This window comes from Hippopotamus amphibius, chromosome 9 (genome assembly GCF_030028045.1).
Source record: "Hippopotamus amphibius kiboko isolate mHipAmp2 chromosome 9, mHipAmp2.hap2, whole genome shotgun sequence".
NCBI lineage: Eukaryota > Metazoa > Chordata > Mammalia > Artiodactyla > Hippopotamidae > Hippopotamus > Hippopotamus amphibius.
In genome coordinates this window covers 50,751,728-50,770,384 of record NC_080194.1, presented here as the reverse complement: position 1 = coordinate 50,770,384, position 18,657 = coordinate 50,751,728, and the positions used below count along the sequence as shown (strand labels likewise).

The 18,657-nt window shown below is 36.4% G+C and overlaps 1 protein-coding gene across 1 annotated transcript in view; it reads right to left on the bottom strand.

Annotated features, from left to right (window-relative positions):
• Positions 1-306: 306 nt before the first annotated feature.
• Positions 307-18,657, bottom strand: part of TRPC6 (transient receptor potential cation channel subfamily C member 6) — a 131,676-nt gene continuing 113,325 nt past the window's right edge. Inside the window, exons 6-13 of the mRNA XM_057695249.1 lie at positions 18,212-18,445; positions 15,680-15,944; positions 14,262-14,457; positions 13,281-13,484; positions 11,477-11,551; positions 3,744-3,827; positions 2,417-2,492; positions 307-1,714 (exon numbers count right to left, since the gene is read on the bottom strand). Coding sequence (XP_057551232.1) covers positions 1,563-1,714; positions 2,417-2,492; positions 3,744-3,827; positions 11,477-11,551; positions 13,281-13,484; positions 14,262-14,457; positions 15,680-15,944; positions 18,212-18,445 — 1,286 coding nt within the window. The 3' untranslated portion in view covers positions 307-1,562. The remainder of the gene's footprint in view (positions 1,715-2,416; positions 2,493-3,743; positions 3,828-11,476; positions 11,552-13,280; positions 13,485-14,261; positions 14,458-15,679; positions 15,945-18,211; positions 18,446-18,657) is intronic.

The following is an 18,657-nucleotide window of genomic DNA, read 5'->3' as shown; positions in this document are numbered from 1 at the left end:
AGGAATCTAGATTTCTTTTCTAGAATCTTCTGGAGTCAAGCCCATTTGCTGTCATACAGTGCTCCTTGGCAGGGAGGCCAGTCTCGCATGGCACAACACACAGGCTTTTGTGCATTTAGATTATTTTAATTCACAGATAGTGCATTTGGTTTGAGGTTGATTTTTACAATTTCTGATTCAAATATTGTCACAAAACATTTGAAAACAGACCTTTTCTGTATTACTAAATAACTTCTCTGTAAGTAATACCTATAAATACAAAATCACTGAATATAAAATCCCAGCTATATTTTCTGATCTGGTTCATAAAAGTTTTTTGATGTAAACTAAATCAAAGTTGTGGCTAAATAGATTCTCTGTGACCATTTTATCTTTAAAATGAAATTTAAAATTTGCATTTGAAGACTCTCTTTATTGAATTTAAAGCAGCACTTCCAGTCAATGCCCAGCATCATCTAAATGTTGACAGTCTTTGGGTAACTAAATAGTGAATCTTTATTTCTTTCTTTTAGTTGTTTTAGATATGGCCTCACATCATCAGGAAGTAATAGCAACCTCTTAGTAAATGCTCATGAACTCAAATTCCTGTTTTATATATTTTGAGAGGAGGGTAGGACATACTAAGTATTTGCAAATTCCCTCAACACATTTTTTTCTTTACATTGGATGCCAAATGTGGGAATTCACCTGTAAAGTCCCTTGGAAATGGCACAACATTGTGCTATAATTGAACCAAATAACCAGAATTGTTTGTGGCTTTGATACTCCTTCAATAAAGGGTTCTAATTTGGTCAATAATTTTTCAATAAAATAAAAAATTGTACATTGTACAATAAAAGTATAATTTAAAGAGCTTTCGAGTACCTATATTGGCTGCAAAAGAAAATAATACAAGCATTTCACATGCTCATGTGCAAATACAGACACACACACACAAACACAGAACTGAACTATGTTTCCAGAGTTCAGTTAAGGAAACACTTTTTTACTGGTAAGTGTAACATTTTCAAAGAGATGAATCAGAAAATTTAAGAAAGATTTAACCCCATTTTGCACAGACATTATCAATCATATTCTATGGGGGCTAAGAACGGTAGATGATTAAACAGTATTCTCTAAATGGCAAGAGATTATTTTCTCTAGATTTCAAGTCTGGAAGTTGCCATCAGGGGATCCGTAGAGCAGACAAGAAGGTGCCTGGAATCACCATCAGGGGAAATACCTGTATGGTGTGTCTACCCCTGCGAGCTGAAATGATCCCCTGGCAGACACTGCATGGCAATCACATCAGCACAATAGTTGCACCTAAGAAAACAGCTTACAGACAAGCACCAAACAACTGGGCGTAATTTTCATCATAATCTGCACACTTTAGCCTGAATAATGAAATTTAATCACCAAAAATATTAAATAGTAAAGTTCCAAATAATAAGATGACCCAAGTTATCTTTGAACTTTTTCTTCTTTAAAAGCTGGTCACATTGGCACTTAAAAAAATAAATCAGAAAATAATATGGCTTCAAGTGGACAAATAAATATGAATTTTAAAGAAAGACTTTGCATTATCTATTGCTTTCCTCTTGATTTGGTTCCATTGATAATTTCTCCCCAAGTTTTCTAATAAGTTCTGCCAGGTCGTCTGAATTCTGAGTTTTTTCTTCAAGGAGTTCGTAGCGGAGACTTGAGATGTCCTGTTTAATTTCCTTCAGTTCCCCTTTGAAAAAGAAGGGTGATAAGAAGTCAATTGTAAATATGTCATGCAAAGAAACAAGTGATTCTGGGGTAGACTGAAATCAGTCTTAATATCCTACATATCTGTATTTTGAATCCTTTCAATGGAAATCACTTTTTAGCAGGGGCAGGTTTCTATTTTCTCAGCTAAGTATTTTGGTTAATGAAAAGATTATAGAGAAAACTTAAAATAAAAGTCCTCCTGAAGTAAGTAGAAGGGAAACATTGGTGGCAAATGTTACAGGGTTTGGGGGCAATGGACCCTCACTATCCCCAACCACTTTCTTCTCCCTCCAAGCCCCCCAAAGATATAATAGTTTGTTCTCCCTATTCTCAGGTTTTGCATGTGAGGATACGGTCCGTAGACTGCAGTACTTACTCCATTTTGTATAAGGGACTTGTGCATCCATGGATTTTGGTATCCACACAGGTCCTGGAACCAACCTCCCACAAATACCACAAGATGACTGTAGTTACTTATCTAGCAAGTGGCATCTACCCCCAGCTGTGGAGAAATAACCTGTTTCCCCAGTATGCAGCGATACTGATGGTTGGCGAGATCCTGTCTTCTCCTGCTGAAGCGCACCCTTCCCACGCCCATCTCTCCAGCTCTCCCTCAGCACGGCTTCAGGCCCCAGGTCCTGGCTCACGCTCAGGGGCTGACTTATCCCTGTGTTCAACTCACCTTCATTCACTTCGTCACTCTCCTTATCTATCTGGGCTTGTAATACATATCTTTTAATGAGCCTCTTCATTATTTTCTAGACAGAAAAAAGAGAAATCCACCTTAGTTTTATGTTCATGATAAATCTCTCATTTGGAATAAGTTTGTCTTTTTCTCTTTAGTAAGCACTTTAGAAGTGATAGTATGAAAGATTAAGATGATTTATCTGAAGGGAATGCCTACTATCTCCAGATTTAAAAGTAATTTTCACATCACCAGGGCTAATGACTCAAAAGTTAATTCTTGAGAAAAGGATAAGTTTAGAGCAACCATTCAATCCTTCATGTCATTGTTTGTATTTTACTTGAAAAGTGTTAGAGCAAGACACAGCTTTTCAGTGGGGCAGGTCAGAGGTGTGCAGTTCTGCATGTGGAAATGGAAAGTTAAGCAAATGTGCCCTCATTTATGGCTTTCCCCCTCCATTATCAAGGAATGTAGCCAGTTTTGATTTTATACTTGATAATAATTTAGGAATGGCTAGTTTCAACGTAATAATATTTCTCCAGCACCGGGGCTTCTACCATGAGAATATTGCTTTTACTACATACTTTCCATAAAAAGTAAGAGGCTCAGCATGTACACAGGAATTCCTGGGTGGATATATAGCTAAACTAAATCTTACTACCCAAGCCCAAAATTAAAAGATAGACAGTAAAATCCCACTTTCAAAATTATCCTAAGGATGTAATTAAGTACATGGACAAGTATGTTCATAGCAGTACTACTTACAATAGTGGAAAAAAAATAAACCTTAAATGTCCATAGAGGATTATTTATTTGAACAAAGGAATACAGTACATCCATTAAAATCCATATGAATATATGTTTTGTGAAGTGAAAAACTATTACTCAGTATATAGGTATTAACTCATTTAGATATTATACATAAATTTCTATAATAATATTAAAAAATATATAAAATTATATACATATAATCACCTAGCAGAATACTCATGAAAAGTAAGTAGTCTTTATTTCTCAGTGATGGGCTTTGAAGTGATTTTTACTTTCTTTATATTTTTTTGTAAGATAGACTTTTTACAATAATCATGTAGGCTCTAAGTTCCATGATGGCAAGACCTCATCTATTTTGTTTACTTCTATATTTCTAGTACTTAGAAAGTGAATGGTACATGGTAGTTACTCAATAAGTAATTTTTGAATTAGTGTATTATTTTGATATTGAGAAAAATATCATAACAGTTCATTTTCATTTAAACAATCACACAGTTTGAGTTTCTAAATATTACAAGTAACTAGTCTTATTTCTTTAAAAATTCATGCTTACCTGATATTGTCTTGGAGGATTATTGAAACTGTTTAACTGGAAATCTTCTGAACTTCTTATACTTGATTGCTTACTATGCCCAAACTGTAATTTGAAAAGAATTAGAAATAGATTATTATTTAATTTTTAAATAATGTGATGCTATTTATCTCATACATATTTGAACTAATAGTCTCAAATATATAAATAATATTTTCTATGTGTGTAGTGCCATTTTAACCTAACTTGCTTAATATGCTGTCTTCCAAGACAGATCATAGACACTTTAGGTGTGTTCAGCCTCTCAGTGGCTATTAGTGGTTGCCTGAGGACTCCACTATTAGACTTTGCGACTATCAATCATGTTGTCATGAGAGTCATGCTTTAACATTCCTACAGATACATTCTTGGTAGAGGAAGAGGCAAACAAGTTGAGAAAATAATGGTGGTGATCTCAGAAGTCCACTGATGAGGGATCAACAGGCCAGCGTGACTGACTACAGCATCCACACCTGCAGATGGTAATGAGACTCCGGAAGAAACAGCAGGGTAAGACTTTGTTGTGGGGTAGGATTCAGGTGCCAAGAAAGCACTAATAAATCTACTTGAATTTTAGGATCTGTATAGTATCTGATCTGGGCAGCACTTTTCAAATAATACATTTGCTTGAACAGGAAAATAACAAAGAAAGTAATCTGTAAGAGAGGGGGTAAAGTACCATATTAACATGCTAAGAGGATGGTTAAAAACCTCTTTAAGGTATTTTCTAAAGGGAAAAATGGTTTTACAAAGAAATAAGTAAGAGAAATTGAGCAAAACACTGCATCTCCAAATATATACCTTTGGGGGGTACAAAACTGTTTTCCAGGGGAAAAGAAACTTCAAGACTATCTACTAAGACAGCCATGATTTATATTTCCCAATGACATCTAAGTTGTTACAGGTAAAGCTCAATGAGACAACTTCAATGCTTTGATGCTTTAAATGGCCACACGCTGAATTCAAGCAACTATGCGTATACTCATCCATTAAACAAGTATGTATGAGTGACCTCTGTATGTAAGGTGCTGTGCTATGTTCTGGGTATTTAATGAAGAATATAAATAATTTTGATCTAGTTGAGTTATAATAATAGGAAAAATATGGCAAGGCTGATAAGATTCATAAAAAATAATGTACAATTGTGAAGATATTGTTTAGATAGCATCCTTTTTCGTGTAGCTGCTTCCCTTTTTTCTTCCACCTTCTCTAAAAATGTCAGCAAAATGTCTGTATTTTTTTTACTTTATATTAACTTTTACAAAATTTAGATAAAATTATATAACTGACCAAATTATCCAGAGAGGCAGCTTGGGTTCTGCAGAAGAGCACTTGACAGAAACCTGGACACTCAAATGTGGCTCTGCCACAAGTTAGCTGTGGAACACTAGCAGAAAAGCTATAATCTCTTCTTTTTTTAATATATAAATTTATTATTTATTTTTGGCTGCGTTGGGTCTTCTTTGCTGTGCGCGGTCTTTCTCTAGTTGCAGTGAGTGGGGGGAGTTATTCTTTGTTGCAGTGCACGGGGTTCTCGTTACGGAGCACGGGATGTAGGCAAGTGGGCTTCAGTAGTTGCAGCACACAGGCTCAGTAGTTGTGGTGCACAGGCTTAGTTGCTGCGTGGCATGTGGGATCGTCCCGGATCAGGGGTCGAACCCGTGTCCCCTGCATTGGTAGGTGGATTCTCAACAACTGCACCACCAGGGAAGTCCCCCTATAATCTCTTCTGACAGTGAAGGGAATGCCCTAGTGACCTCTACAGTCCTTCAAGTCCTATTAATTTATGAATTTGTGTAACAAAGGCAAACTTCAACATATTTTAATAAATTTTAATATTTATTTTCAAATAATATAATCATTCATTTTATAATGACATTATAAAATGTAATGATATTTGATATATTAGACATGATTCCTGGATTTCAAACTATGATTTAAGTTTTAAAGATATCATTAAACATGATGACCAGAATCGAGCTCACTTCCATCTCCCAGTGTTTATGATAAAGCATGGAGGGTAAGGACAGGTTCATAATCAGAGGGAAAGGATCCAGAGGAAGGGAATCTTTGTGCATCACATCCATCTAGTCATGAATGCACAGCCTCATGGTTGCAAATCATTAATTTGATGTCTCCTTCTTCCGTTAGAGGCCACTAACACATCCAAATGGTGTTCATGGAAATAAGAAAGTGAAAAATTATACTTTTTGAGATATTTTAGAAACAATTGGGTGCACCTTAATACTCGATGTGTCAAGTGTCCCAAATTAAGGCAGCTCCACAACACACCATGCCTCTGGCAATAATCCTCTTTTTGGAAACTTAATATCATGCTAACACCATGCAGACCATTTTTCATTTGCTCTTTTCTAATTTAAGGCCTTTGTATTTGTTGTTTCCAATTCCTAAAACACTCTTTTCCTGGCTCTTTGCTTGGCTGACTTGCTTTGTCTGATTCTCAGGAGTTTAGCTCAACACATAAGCTCCTGAAATGGCTTTCTCTGCCTAGCCCATGAAAATAGATCTTGAGCAAGCTAGGACTGTTGCATCTTTCATAACATGCTTCACAATTGCCAATTACTTTATTCACTGGCTTATTGTCCACATCCTCCTGGGCTCCACAGAAAAAGGGACTTTGTTTAGTTTATCTCAGTGTCTCCAGAGCCATCACTGTCCAACAGATGTTAAGTGCTCAAAAGTCGTTTGTTGGTGAAATAAATGAAGGAAGAAGTGCTTTCAGGTCACTAATAGAGTTTACTTGGTTTCTGGACACCTAACTATACAAGACATGTACAATCCAAGTTTATGAACCAGTTGGCTGCCACTCAACCACATGGGAAAGATACATCTGAAACAAGTTTTAAGATCTGAGGCACGACCTACAAATTAATGCCCTGGATGACACAGAAGAGGTAACAGTACCAGGAATGCTAGAAAACAGTTTTCTGATCATTTGAAAATGGGTATAACTGTAGCTTTTCCAGATTGTAGATCTTGACGTGTCAGTGACTACAGCTACAGTGTGTCATACAGTTTTAGCATAATGCACAGCTCGCCTTTGCATGCACCGTCTGGGATTTCTCAGTTGCAACACCTTTGACACTTTGGGCTGGGTAATTCTTTATCGTGGGGGGACTCCCAGTGCATTGTACAATGTTTGCCAGCATCCATGGCCTTGACCCCCTGGAAGCCAATAACAGTTCCCCTCTCTAGTTGTGACAACCAAAAAAGTCTCCAGGTATTACAAATGAATCCTGAACTGCTGGAAGTGTGGAATCAAAATCACCTCTCAGTGGGAACCACTGGTATAGTTAAATGGTATATGACTAAGTAGTTATAAATTCATTTGGATCACTTTTATGTGACTAGTTCTGCTCTAAATCTGAAGTATGAATTTGGATATAAATATAACATTTGTGCAGCAAAAATTTCTAATCAGTTTCTAATACACAGTATGTATTCATGTTTAAAAATTTAATAACACTAAGGAGTAATAAGTAAGAAGAAACTTAGCCAATGGTGCAAAGAAGCATTATTACCACTTGGTGGCAGAAAATTCTAATTTATATTTGTTCTGATGTACAGCTACTAAAATAGACTGGGAAGTCAAGGGAATTCAGTTGGCAATATGAATAGCATTTAAACCTTGGTGATTTGGACATTTACAGATGGTACTGATATATAATGCAATGGGTGTGGGAAAGGGGGGCTTGTTGAGTGCAAGCAGGAAGGACTGGGTGTAAGCTTTGTTCCTGACTAAGATACAAATATGCACTCCAGTTCTGAATGAAGCACTGCCTGGTCTTTTTTCCCCCATACTTTCTACCACATTTCCTGCATTTTTATGTTTCTTTTTTTCACTTCCTAGTAATTAGTTTGATATTAGCATTTCTCACCCTGCTGCAGCTTCATTGTAGGATTAGAGTGAGGGACACTAAACAACTTGTTTGTTGTTCATTAAGAATAACAAGTAAGCCTCAGTCTTGGAATTTTTTATGTTGTTGGACATAGCAACAATTCTGGGGGTCCGCCTCCCATTTCCCACAAGCATCTGAGGCTGGCAAAGCAATGAGCTGAAAATGTAGAGGAAGTATGCTCAGTCAGCAGGGGGTGCACATATGAAATGAAACCAGTGGTAAGTGCTATAAAAGCTCTTGCTCGGAATCAAGCAGATATGGACTTGAATTCTGGCCCTGTCATGTGTCTGAAGTGGGACTGGGAGCAAGTCATTTCACCTCTGTTACCCTAAGGCATCTCATGTATAAAATAGGGAAAATAACATTACCTACCTCCTAGAGCTAATGTGAGGATTAGAGATAAGATGTGTAGAATGAGTACCTTGACATAGTAGATGTTGTACAGGTGTCAACAGCTATTATTATTGCACAGAAGGATAAATATCTACTATGTGGCTTTAGGCCTATTTCATGGTTGGTTTTAATCTGCTCTGTTTCTTCTGGAGATACTTTGCTGAATACTGCTTTTTACTGATGCATTTAAGTCCATGACTAAGTCATTTAGGGAATGAAATATTCAGTGATTCCCATACCCCGATGAACATTAGAATCTCCTAAGGACTTATTAAAATACACATTTTCAGGCCCCATGGCCAGAGATTTTAACCTGATAGACCTGGAGAAGAGGATGGGTGATTTGTACAAATTCATCTGGCGAAGTGACCCTGGTGATAGTAACAAATTGGAACCACTACATTATATGATTGTTTCATCAGATGACCAAAAAGAAAGCCCCTGACCTAATTAAAAGCTAAAGAACATAGTTCCTGGATATGTAACTGATAAAAAAAAATTTCCACATCTCATTCAATCCAGTGCAGAATGGACCCAAAATGCTAAGATAACGTGTCTATGCTCCACACTGGCCTGTGGTCCATGGAGTGTAAGACCTGCTCAGAAACTGACAACTTGAAGGTGATCTGTTCTAGAGCTGGAACACAGCAAATATTCAAGAAGTTATTGGACTTTTTCACATTTACACATGTAATATGGTACGGCAGAGACTAAATATTAATGTATGCTGTCCTTTCAGACTATAGGTCCGAAAAGCTAATGCTAGCAACCACCAAAGTAGGTGATATTCGGAGCTGAAGGAGATGATTAAAGATAATAAACAGGTATGCTTACTCCTACTTTATTTCGAAAAGTATTTTTATATGGTTCACCAGACTGATTTATATAGTGTACGTGGAGCAGATGTGAAGGAAGCTTTGTGCAATCTAATCACGTTAACCTTCAAGGAGTCAGGAGGAAGACCCCAGCCAAACAGAAACCTGTGTCATTTTAGACACAGACTTTATGAAAAAGAATGAGCAAAAGCCATGCAAATTGGGTAAGGAAAAACACACCATGAGAGTTTTTCTTAGTACACATCAGCGTCAAACATGTTCCAGCAGGAGTTCATCTCAGCCACAACAGGCAAAAATGACTGGAACTATAAATGGTTGCTTTAAGAACATTTCTTCAGGAATATAGTTAATGTATCAAGCAAAAGCAAGCTATGTGAAATGTGCCTCAGTTTTGTTCACCACAAGCTTACATGGCAAGGGAAAATAAAGTAGACATTTGTGTTGATTTAGTCCTCTAGGAATCAAATGCCAAGACAAAGTTAGAAGTATGAGATGTATTCAGAATTACGCCTGGGAAAGATGATGGGAATTGGAAACAGAGGGCAGAGAAAGCTCCCAGACGGTGAGGCGTGGCTCACCTGTGAAAGAGGAAAAGGTAATAAGATGGTCTGAGAATGTCAGCCAGCCCACTGGGGAGCTCCGGTGCAGGGTGCCCCAAGAGAGGTCCTGTGTTGGGATGAACTATCCAGGACTTAAAAAGCATGGCCATGGTGGGAAAGCTGAGGGGACCCCAAAGATGCCGCAGCTGGAGGCTGTCAGCTGACCGAACTCCTTGAAGCAGGCTCTCTCCTGAAAGAAGTCATGAGCCATACATTTCCATGGCTGCCACAATAAATGGTCACTCAAAAGGGTCTCTAGAAGGTTCAGCTGACACTGGAATCAACATTTTATTGATCTACCAGTGTGAGCAGATACGGAGGCTTAGCGTTGCTCCTAAAGAGTTTGTTTTATCTGGGATTGAAATATGTGCTATCAAAAAGTGTACAGTAATCCAAGCCATGTTTAAAAAATATAAAATGTATTTTCCAGATGATTAAAACAATTTTTAATTTCCTACATTTGGGGAGAAACTACAAAGAAAATAAAATTATTTGATTTGAAAGATACTATAGTTTCTATCATAAAGAAAAAAAGGCATTTTGATCCCCTTAGTTTTTCTCATATTTGTCCAATGCTTTATTATCATACACTCATCATACTTTCAGCACAAGTAATTTCTTCCTGGGAAACTATAAAATCCAACTTACACTGACCTATTTTTGAAAAAAATTTATTGTGTTATTCATAACCAAATATCAAAAAGCTGCTTCTTTATAACAAGTTCTTCACTATTTGTATAATAGTGTTGGTGATTTACAAAGCATCAACTGAATCCTCCCAACAATTTTGTGTGATGGGCTGTACAACCTGATCACTCCTATTTTGTAAATGAGGAAATCAAGATTCAGAGAAGCCAAATGAATTGCTACAGGGGCAGAGATAAGATGAGATCCCAATCTTATGACTACTTAGTCCAATGCTCTTACTATATCAATACTTAAAAGTATTCCTCTTTTGTAGGAGGAGGTAACACACTTGGCTTAAAAACAGAACAAAATAGCGTCCCTCCTTGGCATTTGTGTCCCATGGGGTGGCCCTGTAGCAGAGTTCTGGCTACTGAGATATAATAACAGAAATTGTTAGGAGGCATCTCTGAAGGTGATTCGGCTAGTGGCCCACTTTTCCTTTGCCCCATTCCTTCTACATGCCTGAAAAGTGGAGGTAAAGCTGTCATCTTGCAACTGACTATGACAAAAAATATCCAGGAAAAGCAGAGACTCACTCCTGACAACAGTCCTGTACTGCCAACTCTGGAGAGTTAAATGAGGGGGAAAAACAACTGTCTTGTTGAAAACACCATGATTTGTTTGCTTGTTTGTTTGTTTTTAATGTGCAACTAAATGCCCGTCCCACCTGATACACTGCCCTTCTCCTCATTAATTCACTCATAATTTCCCTCAGCAACAAGCATTATTGCACCCCTACTATGTACTTGCTGTCAGAACGAAGCAAAAGTCCTCATCATCAGGGGTTTTGCCACTCCAAATTAGGGAGGTGATTCAGCTCCGGGGTATATTGCTCATTATAAACAGGAGCCATTGAATTCTCAGGGTGCCTTTTTTTTTGGCAGCTTCTCGATTGCTGACAAATAATGCAGCTCTGTAAGTGTGCATAATCTCCACCTGAACTGCTGACAATTAGTTGTATCTCCATCAGGTCCCTAACAGATCCCTCTATTGCTTTAGTTTTTCCTTCTTTATATCACAATTCCTATATTCCATCACTCATAAATACCCCAAAATATGTGTTTACTATTGGTCTTAAACAGCTATGTAGTTCTTTTTGCCGATTAATTGGACACAGGCTTATTTTCACCTCTCAATAACAGATTCTTTGAGCATTGTTAAATTGTTAATTCTTTAATGTGTCTACTGTTTCTTGAAATTGCTTCTGAACTTTTGTCCTTTTCTCTGAGAAGATAAGCCTGGTTATATGCGTGGCTTCATATTTTCAAATGTGATCTTACCTGTTTTTTGTCAAGTGATAATTTTGAAAGGTCTTCATGACTTCCCAAAATTCCAAATTTCTTTTCTTCATTTCTCTTTTAAAGATAGAGAGTAAAATAAGTACAATCGCTAATTTTACATTGGGAATTATAAAACGAATTTCACTCTTTTCTTTATTCCATATTCTAAAAGCCATCTGGTCTAATTCTCCAGGAAGTTTCAATGAGAGAAACATATTTTTATTTAGGTCTTCTCTTTGGTGAGTACTTGGACATTTCCTTTGGAGACTGAATTGTCTCAGGTTGCAGTTCTAATCACACCTTTAAGCTATACACTTAATAACATTAAGTAAAGTGAGGGAAAATTTTGCCATTCAACCCACTGAGTTCTATAAGTTATACATCTGGGAGTGCACCAAAGATGGCATATTTTTCCAAAATTCCTATACCAAATAATCATAATATATTTATGGAGGGCTTTAGAATTCTCAAAGCACTTTTACGTATTTATCTGAGTTGATTTTCATTATGTAGATGTAATTTTTATTCCCATATTACAGTTGAGGAAATTGAAGTCCTGGAACCTAACTTGAGAATCTCATGTAGTAAGCAGTGAATCCATCAGAAATTAGAACACTTTCCTTTTATTCAAAATAGAATCTTATAATTGCAAGGAAACTTTACAATCATTTGGCCCAGTAGCCCACCCGGTATAGGAAAATCTATAACTTCCTAATGTTGGTCATCTAACATTTACTGATTACTTGCAATGATGGGGAGCTCACTATTTCACAAGACAGCCCACCACTCTGTTGGGCAGATTTTGTTGTTACAATTTTTTTTTACATGGAACTAAAAATGAACTATTTGCAACTTTTGCCCATTGCCTCTCTTCCTATTTTTGAAAAGAAAATTAAATGTGTTTCCTCATTGAAATTGGGAATTGAAAAGAATATTCATTTTATACCTCTTCACTCCTCCTTCTATAGATGAAGCAGCCTGCTCCTTCACTTCCCCATAATATGACACCATATCCACACCCATCCCCTTCCTGGCCCTCCTCCTCTGGAGCCATCTGGTCTCTCAGTGCTCCTCCTGGATATAAAGTTCTGTCCCCTTCAGAGTTCTTTGCAGAGAGTAACCTCCCCACCCACCATGCATTCCACACAGCATTCCACGTGCTCCACACATTTCTAAACCCACTGTGACCGTTCTACTCCCTCATCTAAGCACTAGACCTCTTTCATGGCTTCTTAAAATGGCACAGCCTCATGGGATAATTGTTTCCAATGAGTCTTCTTAGATATTTCTTTCTTGAACAACTTAACACCAAATCTGGTCTCCCATACTACGTGTGAGCAATTGATTTCTGAACTTTTCAATGTAGAACTTACTTAAGAGTCTGTCAGATTCCCCCAAGTCATGATCAGCTAGCTATATGAACTGAACATGCAAAAAACTGAAGCTGTATAAACTGAGGTATATAAATATACCTAGCTGTATAAATTGAAGGTGAGGTAAGGGACATGTAGCCACAACAGCAAAAATTGGGCCCAGAATAGCTCTTCCTTTCAGGACGCACTTCAGATAATATAATATATTATTAGTTACATTTCACAAATTTTTCTTATCTCTTTAAGTAGAAAATGTCCAGCATGCTCCTAATAAACAGACATAAGCCAAAGGACTGCTCTGAGCTAAGTGATTACATTTTGGGAATAGATGGACATGTCATCAGACTGCTTCTTTATAAAGGGATGTGGCACAGTGGTTATAATGGTTTCAGCATTTAAAAATATAATTTCAAATTATCGAGTCAAATCACCTTGTTCATTTCTGTATCCTCCTGGAAACCTTTTTTATGGCCCTGGAACAGCTCTGAAATCCATTTTTTAAGTCTCAGTAAGAGATAAAACAGGGACTTTGGACTTGGCACCAGGTTGAAGGGAACAGGAAGAGTTCTTCCCTCCTCAAAGTAGGAAAACCAAAGTTTGGCCCTTGCAAATTTCCACTCCACATCAGCATCATCCTGTACAAATACACATGACAGTTCAGCAAGAAAATACATAAACAGAAGTACTGGGATGCTTCTTACACTGTGTGACTAGATGGAAGTAATGATGCCTACAGCACTCTCAGACCCCAGACACCAAGAGTTTTTCAAAAATGTTAAGGTACTACTCACACACTCTTTCCTAAATCTGCCTAAAATTTTATCAGGATTATAGATCCATAGACCTCAAAACTTGCGTGTGTTTATAAACACACTGAAAGATAAAATGTATTCTTCCACATTCTAAAAAATACTGTGAAAAAATATTCACTCTTATTATGCAACAGATCACTACTTTGATTAATTTGGAAGACAGACCAAGATTTCTGGAATAAAAATGTATGCTATCACTCTGAACTTGAGAAAGGGACAACTTTGAACATCACTCAAAACTAGTGGTATTCGTAAGCAATAATTTTTTGAATAAAATATAAATTCATGCTGATGTAGTATTTCTAAAGGGTTTGTAAATAATAATAAATCGCACAATGTTTCTCATCCTTATGCCTTACTAGCCCACCACACTCACAGATGCTGAGTTTGGAAGCAAAGCATTAAAAGTTTCCAGATTACTGAGTATAATGTATATAAAAAGTATAGATATTCCATACTGTATATAAAGTATATAAAGAAATATATAAAAAGGAAAAGAATAGATGGAAAGCAGTCTATACTGTCACCACCAATGCTGAGTTGACCCCTAGAATAGTTAAAACATGTAGCGTGTAGTGTACAAATGTATAGAGATTATACCTCAATTTCCTGGAATGAACTGTTGATCATTGCAATTAACATATTTAGCAAAACAATGACCATCGTAACATTATAGACTCCATAAAGAACATAACCGATGTTTTCAATGAATTTGTGATTATAGTTGATGACCACTGATTTCACTTCAGAAAGTCCAAATATAGCCCAAAACAGTGTCTTAAAACTCTCCTCCACTCTGGGGAAAAAGGAGAGAAAGCAAATGATAAAGTGTACAAATAAACGACAATGATACCATAATAAAAGTGAGTTGATTTAGGGTCTTTGAAAATTACTAGATACATCATGAGAAAATCTTTACTTCCCTGAGCCTCAGTTTTCTTTTCTGTAATATGGGTATAATAATTATTTATTTCCAGGATTGTTGCAAGGATGAGGTAATATTGTGTATATGAAGCACATAGCTCACTATCTAGAATATATTAAGCACTCAATAAATGCTAGCATAATTACATAACCACAGTTTTAACATTTAAATAATCCATAGCTTTAGCAATGTAAGTGTTAAATGTATTACTTAATAAAAAACAATGCTATCTGCTAGAGTACTTTTGGATTTCCTGCTATCTGTACTTCCACTAATTTCCAATAAAAAGATTAAAACAGTATGTATCTTAAGGTATCTTAAGGAAAATATAACAATATAAACATAGTCAATGTTACCAAAATCATTGACATGTCTTAGGTAGGAATTTCAATGCTTTAAGCATAATTATTGACCCTAAACTAAGCCCCTCTCTTAGCCCAGGTGGTTTACAGGAATATGGATAATAGGTTATGCTTCAGTCAATACTTCTCATTGTAACACTGAATACCTAATATTTGAATAATGTATTCCAAACACACTTTATAAAAAACATGTGTGTCCATGGTGAACATAAATTAAAACTCTTGTCACTACTGATAACTTGGATCTTTTCAATGATAAGGTCCAACAAACTGAATTAGGAAGCAGCTGTTCTCATAGTCAGCATCCCAGGAGTCTGTAGTAAGCAGAAGGACACAGCAGTGAAGAGCACAGATGCTAGAGTCAGTGGACAAGGGACTATGTCCTGGCTTTTCTACATACTAGCAGCTATATGCAGCATTCAGCACATCATTTAACTTCTCTGAACTTCAATTTCCTCTTTTCTTTTTTCCTGGAACAGAGATAATAAAATGATGTGTGTGAGGTAGTCCCTAGCCCTAAAGATGTTAGCTATTGTTACTTAATATTACGGAGGTTGCCTACACATTATTTTTTTCCAACACATTTTAAAATCCTCTCCTTCTGTTAAAGAGTAACTGGAAATGAAGTCTTTACCAAAACATTATTTATCCCACGGATGCATATGAACACTGTTAAGCTAACACTTATTTAATCAACTGTCTCCATGATCAAAATATCTGAAAGCACATACGTTGTGAAGGCTTCATTTTGCTTTGCACCAATGTAGTAGGAATAGAGGTTGAACATTCCAATCATAAAGGCCACAAACACCATGATGAATATGACCATGAACTTGAAGATGTCTTTCACTGTTCTTCCAAGTGATATCTGCAGGGGTCCAAAGCTTTCATTTGCTGGTAAAATGTAGGCTATTCTGGAGAAACTTAAAACTACAGCAATTGCATAAAGACCTTCAGATATAATTTGAGGATCGGAGGGGTCCCACTTTATCCTGGCTAGGAGAAAGGAAAGACAGGAGTTATGGTGAATTGATTTAAGGTTTTAACTTAGGTAGCTTCTTTTCTGGTATAGAAATATAATTGCATTAGCAATCCAGTTCCTGATGGAAGACTTTTTATCTTTATGGGCTTCTTTAAGTGTCAGGTGTATCTGAGCTCCTGAATTTATTGAGAAAATTACCTCCCTGGTGTGCTGGATGTTTCCCATAAGGGTATAGCATAGTGGTTAAGAGTGCAAACTATGGACTCGGCATATGTAAAAATTCCAATATCTATCTATCTATCTATCTATCTATCTATCTATCTATCTATCTATCTATTATCTATCTATCTATCTATCATCTATCTATCTATCATCTATCTATCTATATCTATCATCTATCTATATCATCTATCATCTATTTATCTATCATCTATCACCTATCTATGTATCTATCTATCATTTACCTAAAATCAACTGGAAGAACTAGTACAAATTACTTCTTAGTTTTATTTTCCCATCTTTAAAAATGAGATAATACTGCTTCTACCTCTGTCATCTGTTGTGAGAATTCAGTAAGTCAACATATATTCAGTGTTTAGAAAGTGCTTGGCACAATCTAAATGGTAGCATTTACTATTTAACCTTAAACTATAATAAAAGAAAAAAGTCCCTAAATAAATGATATTGTTATTTAATCTTAAACTATAATTACACTATAATGTAATTTGGGGCTTTTGGACTTACTTAAACTTACTAATTTATGTTGGTCACCCAAGTCTATTTTTATCATAAAAATATAGTAATTATTCATTTGTGAATTTTTCTGGCATTATTACATCAGGTTATCAAAAACCTAATTAAGAAACCATTATGAAGAAAAATGCAAGGCAGTGTGTAAGAAAGAGGAAAAATATAATTACAAATTTGTATTTGCTTATTTGCTGAGAAGTGGAATCAGGAAAGGATACAATAAATTAATAAAAGCAGTTTCTTTTTTTATAGCACTTTGAATATAAGTGCAATATATAGACAGTTTTGACTTTAAAATTCCATATAATATAAAAATTGTGTTATAAAATAATGGCTATATTCCCTGTGCTGTACAATATATCCTTGTATAAAAGCCCTACATTATGCACTAAAAATTGTTAACTAAATATTAAAAAGAAATAATAAAAAAGAAATCCCTATGTGATATAGCCAATAAAACCCATAGAGATGTTAACTGAATGTTAACTGACATCTTATCAGAGGATTTGAAATAAGTATTCAAAGAGAATATGTTTTCCCCACCCTAGGTTTCTACAAGGAGAGATTTTCCCTAAGCAAATAACGAACCTATTTCTATCCCTTAGTCACTTTCCTCCTGGGGAGGTGGAATGACTTATCTGATTGCTAAACCGGGGTGGATATTGAGCATACTGGGTTCAGCTCTGCCCTTTTTTTCTTGAGAATTCTCCTCTGGTCCTCTATGGAAGAATCCCCCATGATCAGACACTTGCTGACATACCCCCTTTTGGGGCAGACTGCCCTGTCCATCGCTGTCTAGAAATTGGAGGATACATCTGCCTAAGCCTGGGGTTCAATATTATTGAGCCGGTTGGCTAATAAACTCAGAATTATGTCATCTACCCTGAACTTTGTCAGTATTAGAGGTGATGATCTGGTCTCCATGTTAGCTTTTTGTTTTATTTCTCATCTAGTTTCAAAGACTGGGTGAGAAAAAGTGGTGTTATTTATTGGGGCCCCTCTAGGGCTTCCAGCAATTCCCTTGTTTCTAAATAGTTTATATGCCTTAAATGGAAATTGTAGTTAAATGTGTACTATTTCTAATAGACAAGAGGAAAAAAAATAAATCCAAGACATAACATAGGCATTCTCAATGAAGTTTGGTGGTTAGCCAATTAATCCCAGAGATAAAGTGAGATGATTCTTGTGACTAAAAGAGGCTTCCAGGCAGAAGAAATATCAAGGGAAGGAGTAGAAAGCATGCTTCTTCAAATACAGATACTATTTAGAGGCCGGAAACTGACCAACAATTCTTTGAGAATTGAGTAGTAACCAAATTGCTATTGATGTGTACTTTTTTTTTTTTTTTTTGGCACACGGGCTTAGTTGCTCCGTGGCATGTGGGATCTTCCAGGAGCAGGGATTGAACCTGTGTCCTCTGCATTGGCAGGCGGATTCTTAACCACTGTGCCACCTAGGAAGCCCTGATGTGTACTTTTATAAGAACATTCTGCATTTTATAAACACCATTAGCTGTATACTGTAAACTCACCCAAATTGTAGTATTTCACATTGTCTCCCAATGTGACTTTTGTCAAATCCTTCAAAGTATCATTTGCATCAATGATGCTCTGGGCTTTGGAAGCATGCCAAAATGCCATGAATCTTGCAATGAACGATGCTGCAAAGATTGCCAACATTCCAAAGTCAAGCATATTCCACAACTCAAATAAGTACTCCTTGGGGCCTTGAGTCCAAATTTCTTTACATTCAGCCCATATCATGCCTGTATTGGAAAAGGGTTAAAATATGAATCCAATTTCATTTCAGCCTTAGCTCTTCAATAAAACAAAATAAATTTGAAAGATCTCAGGCTGACATTCAAAACCCTTCAAAATGTGGCCTTATCCCACCCATTCAGCCATAATTATCCTGTCCCCATAAATCCTACTGTCCAATAATATCAGTGCATTACCTGAAAGCACGTTGACAAAGTTC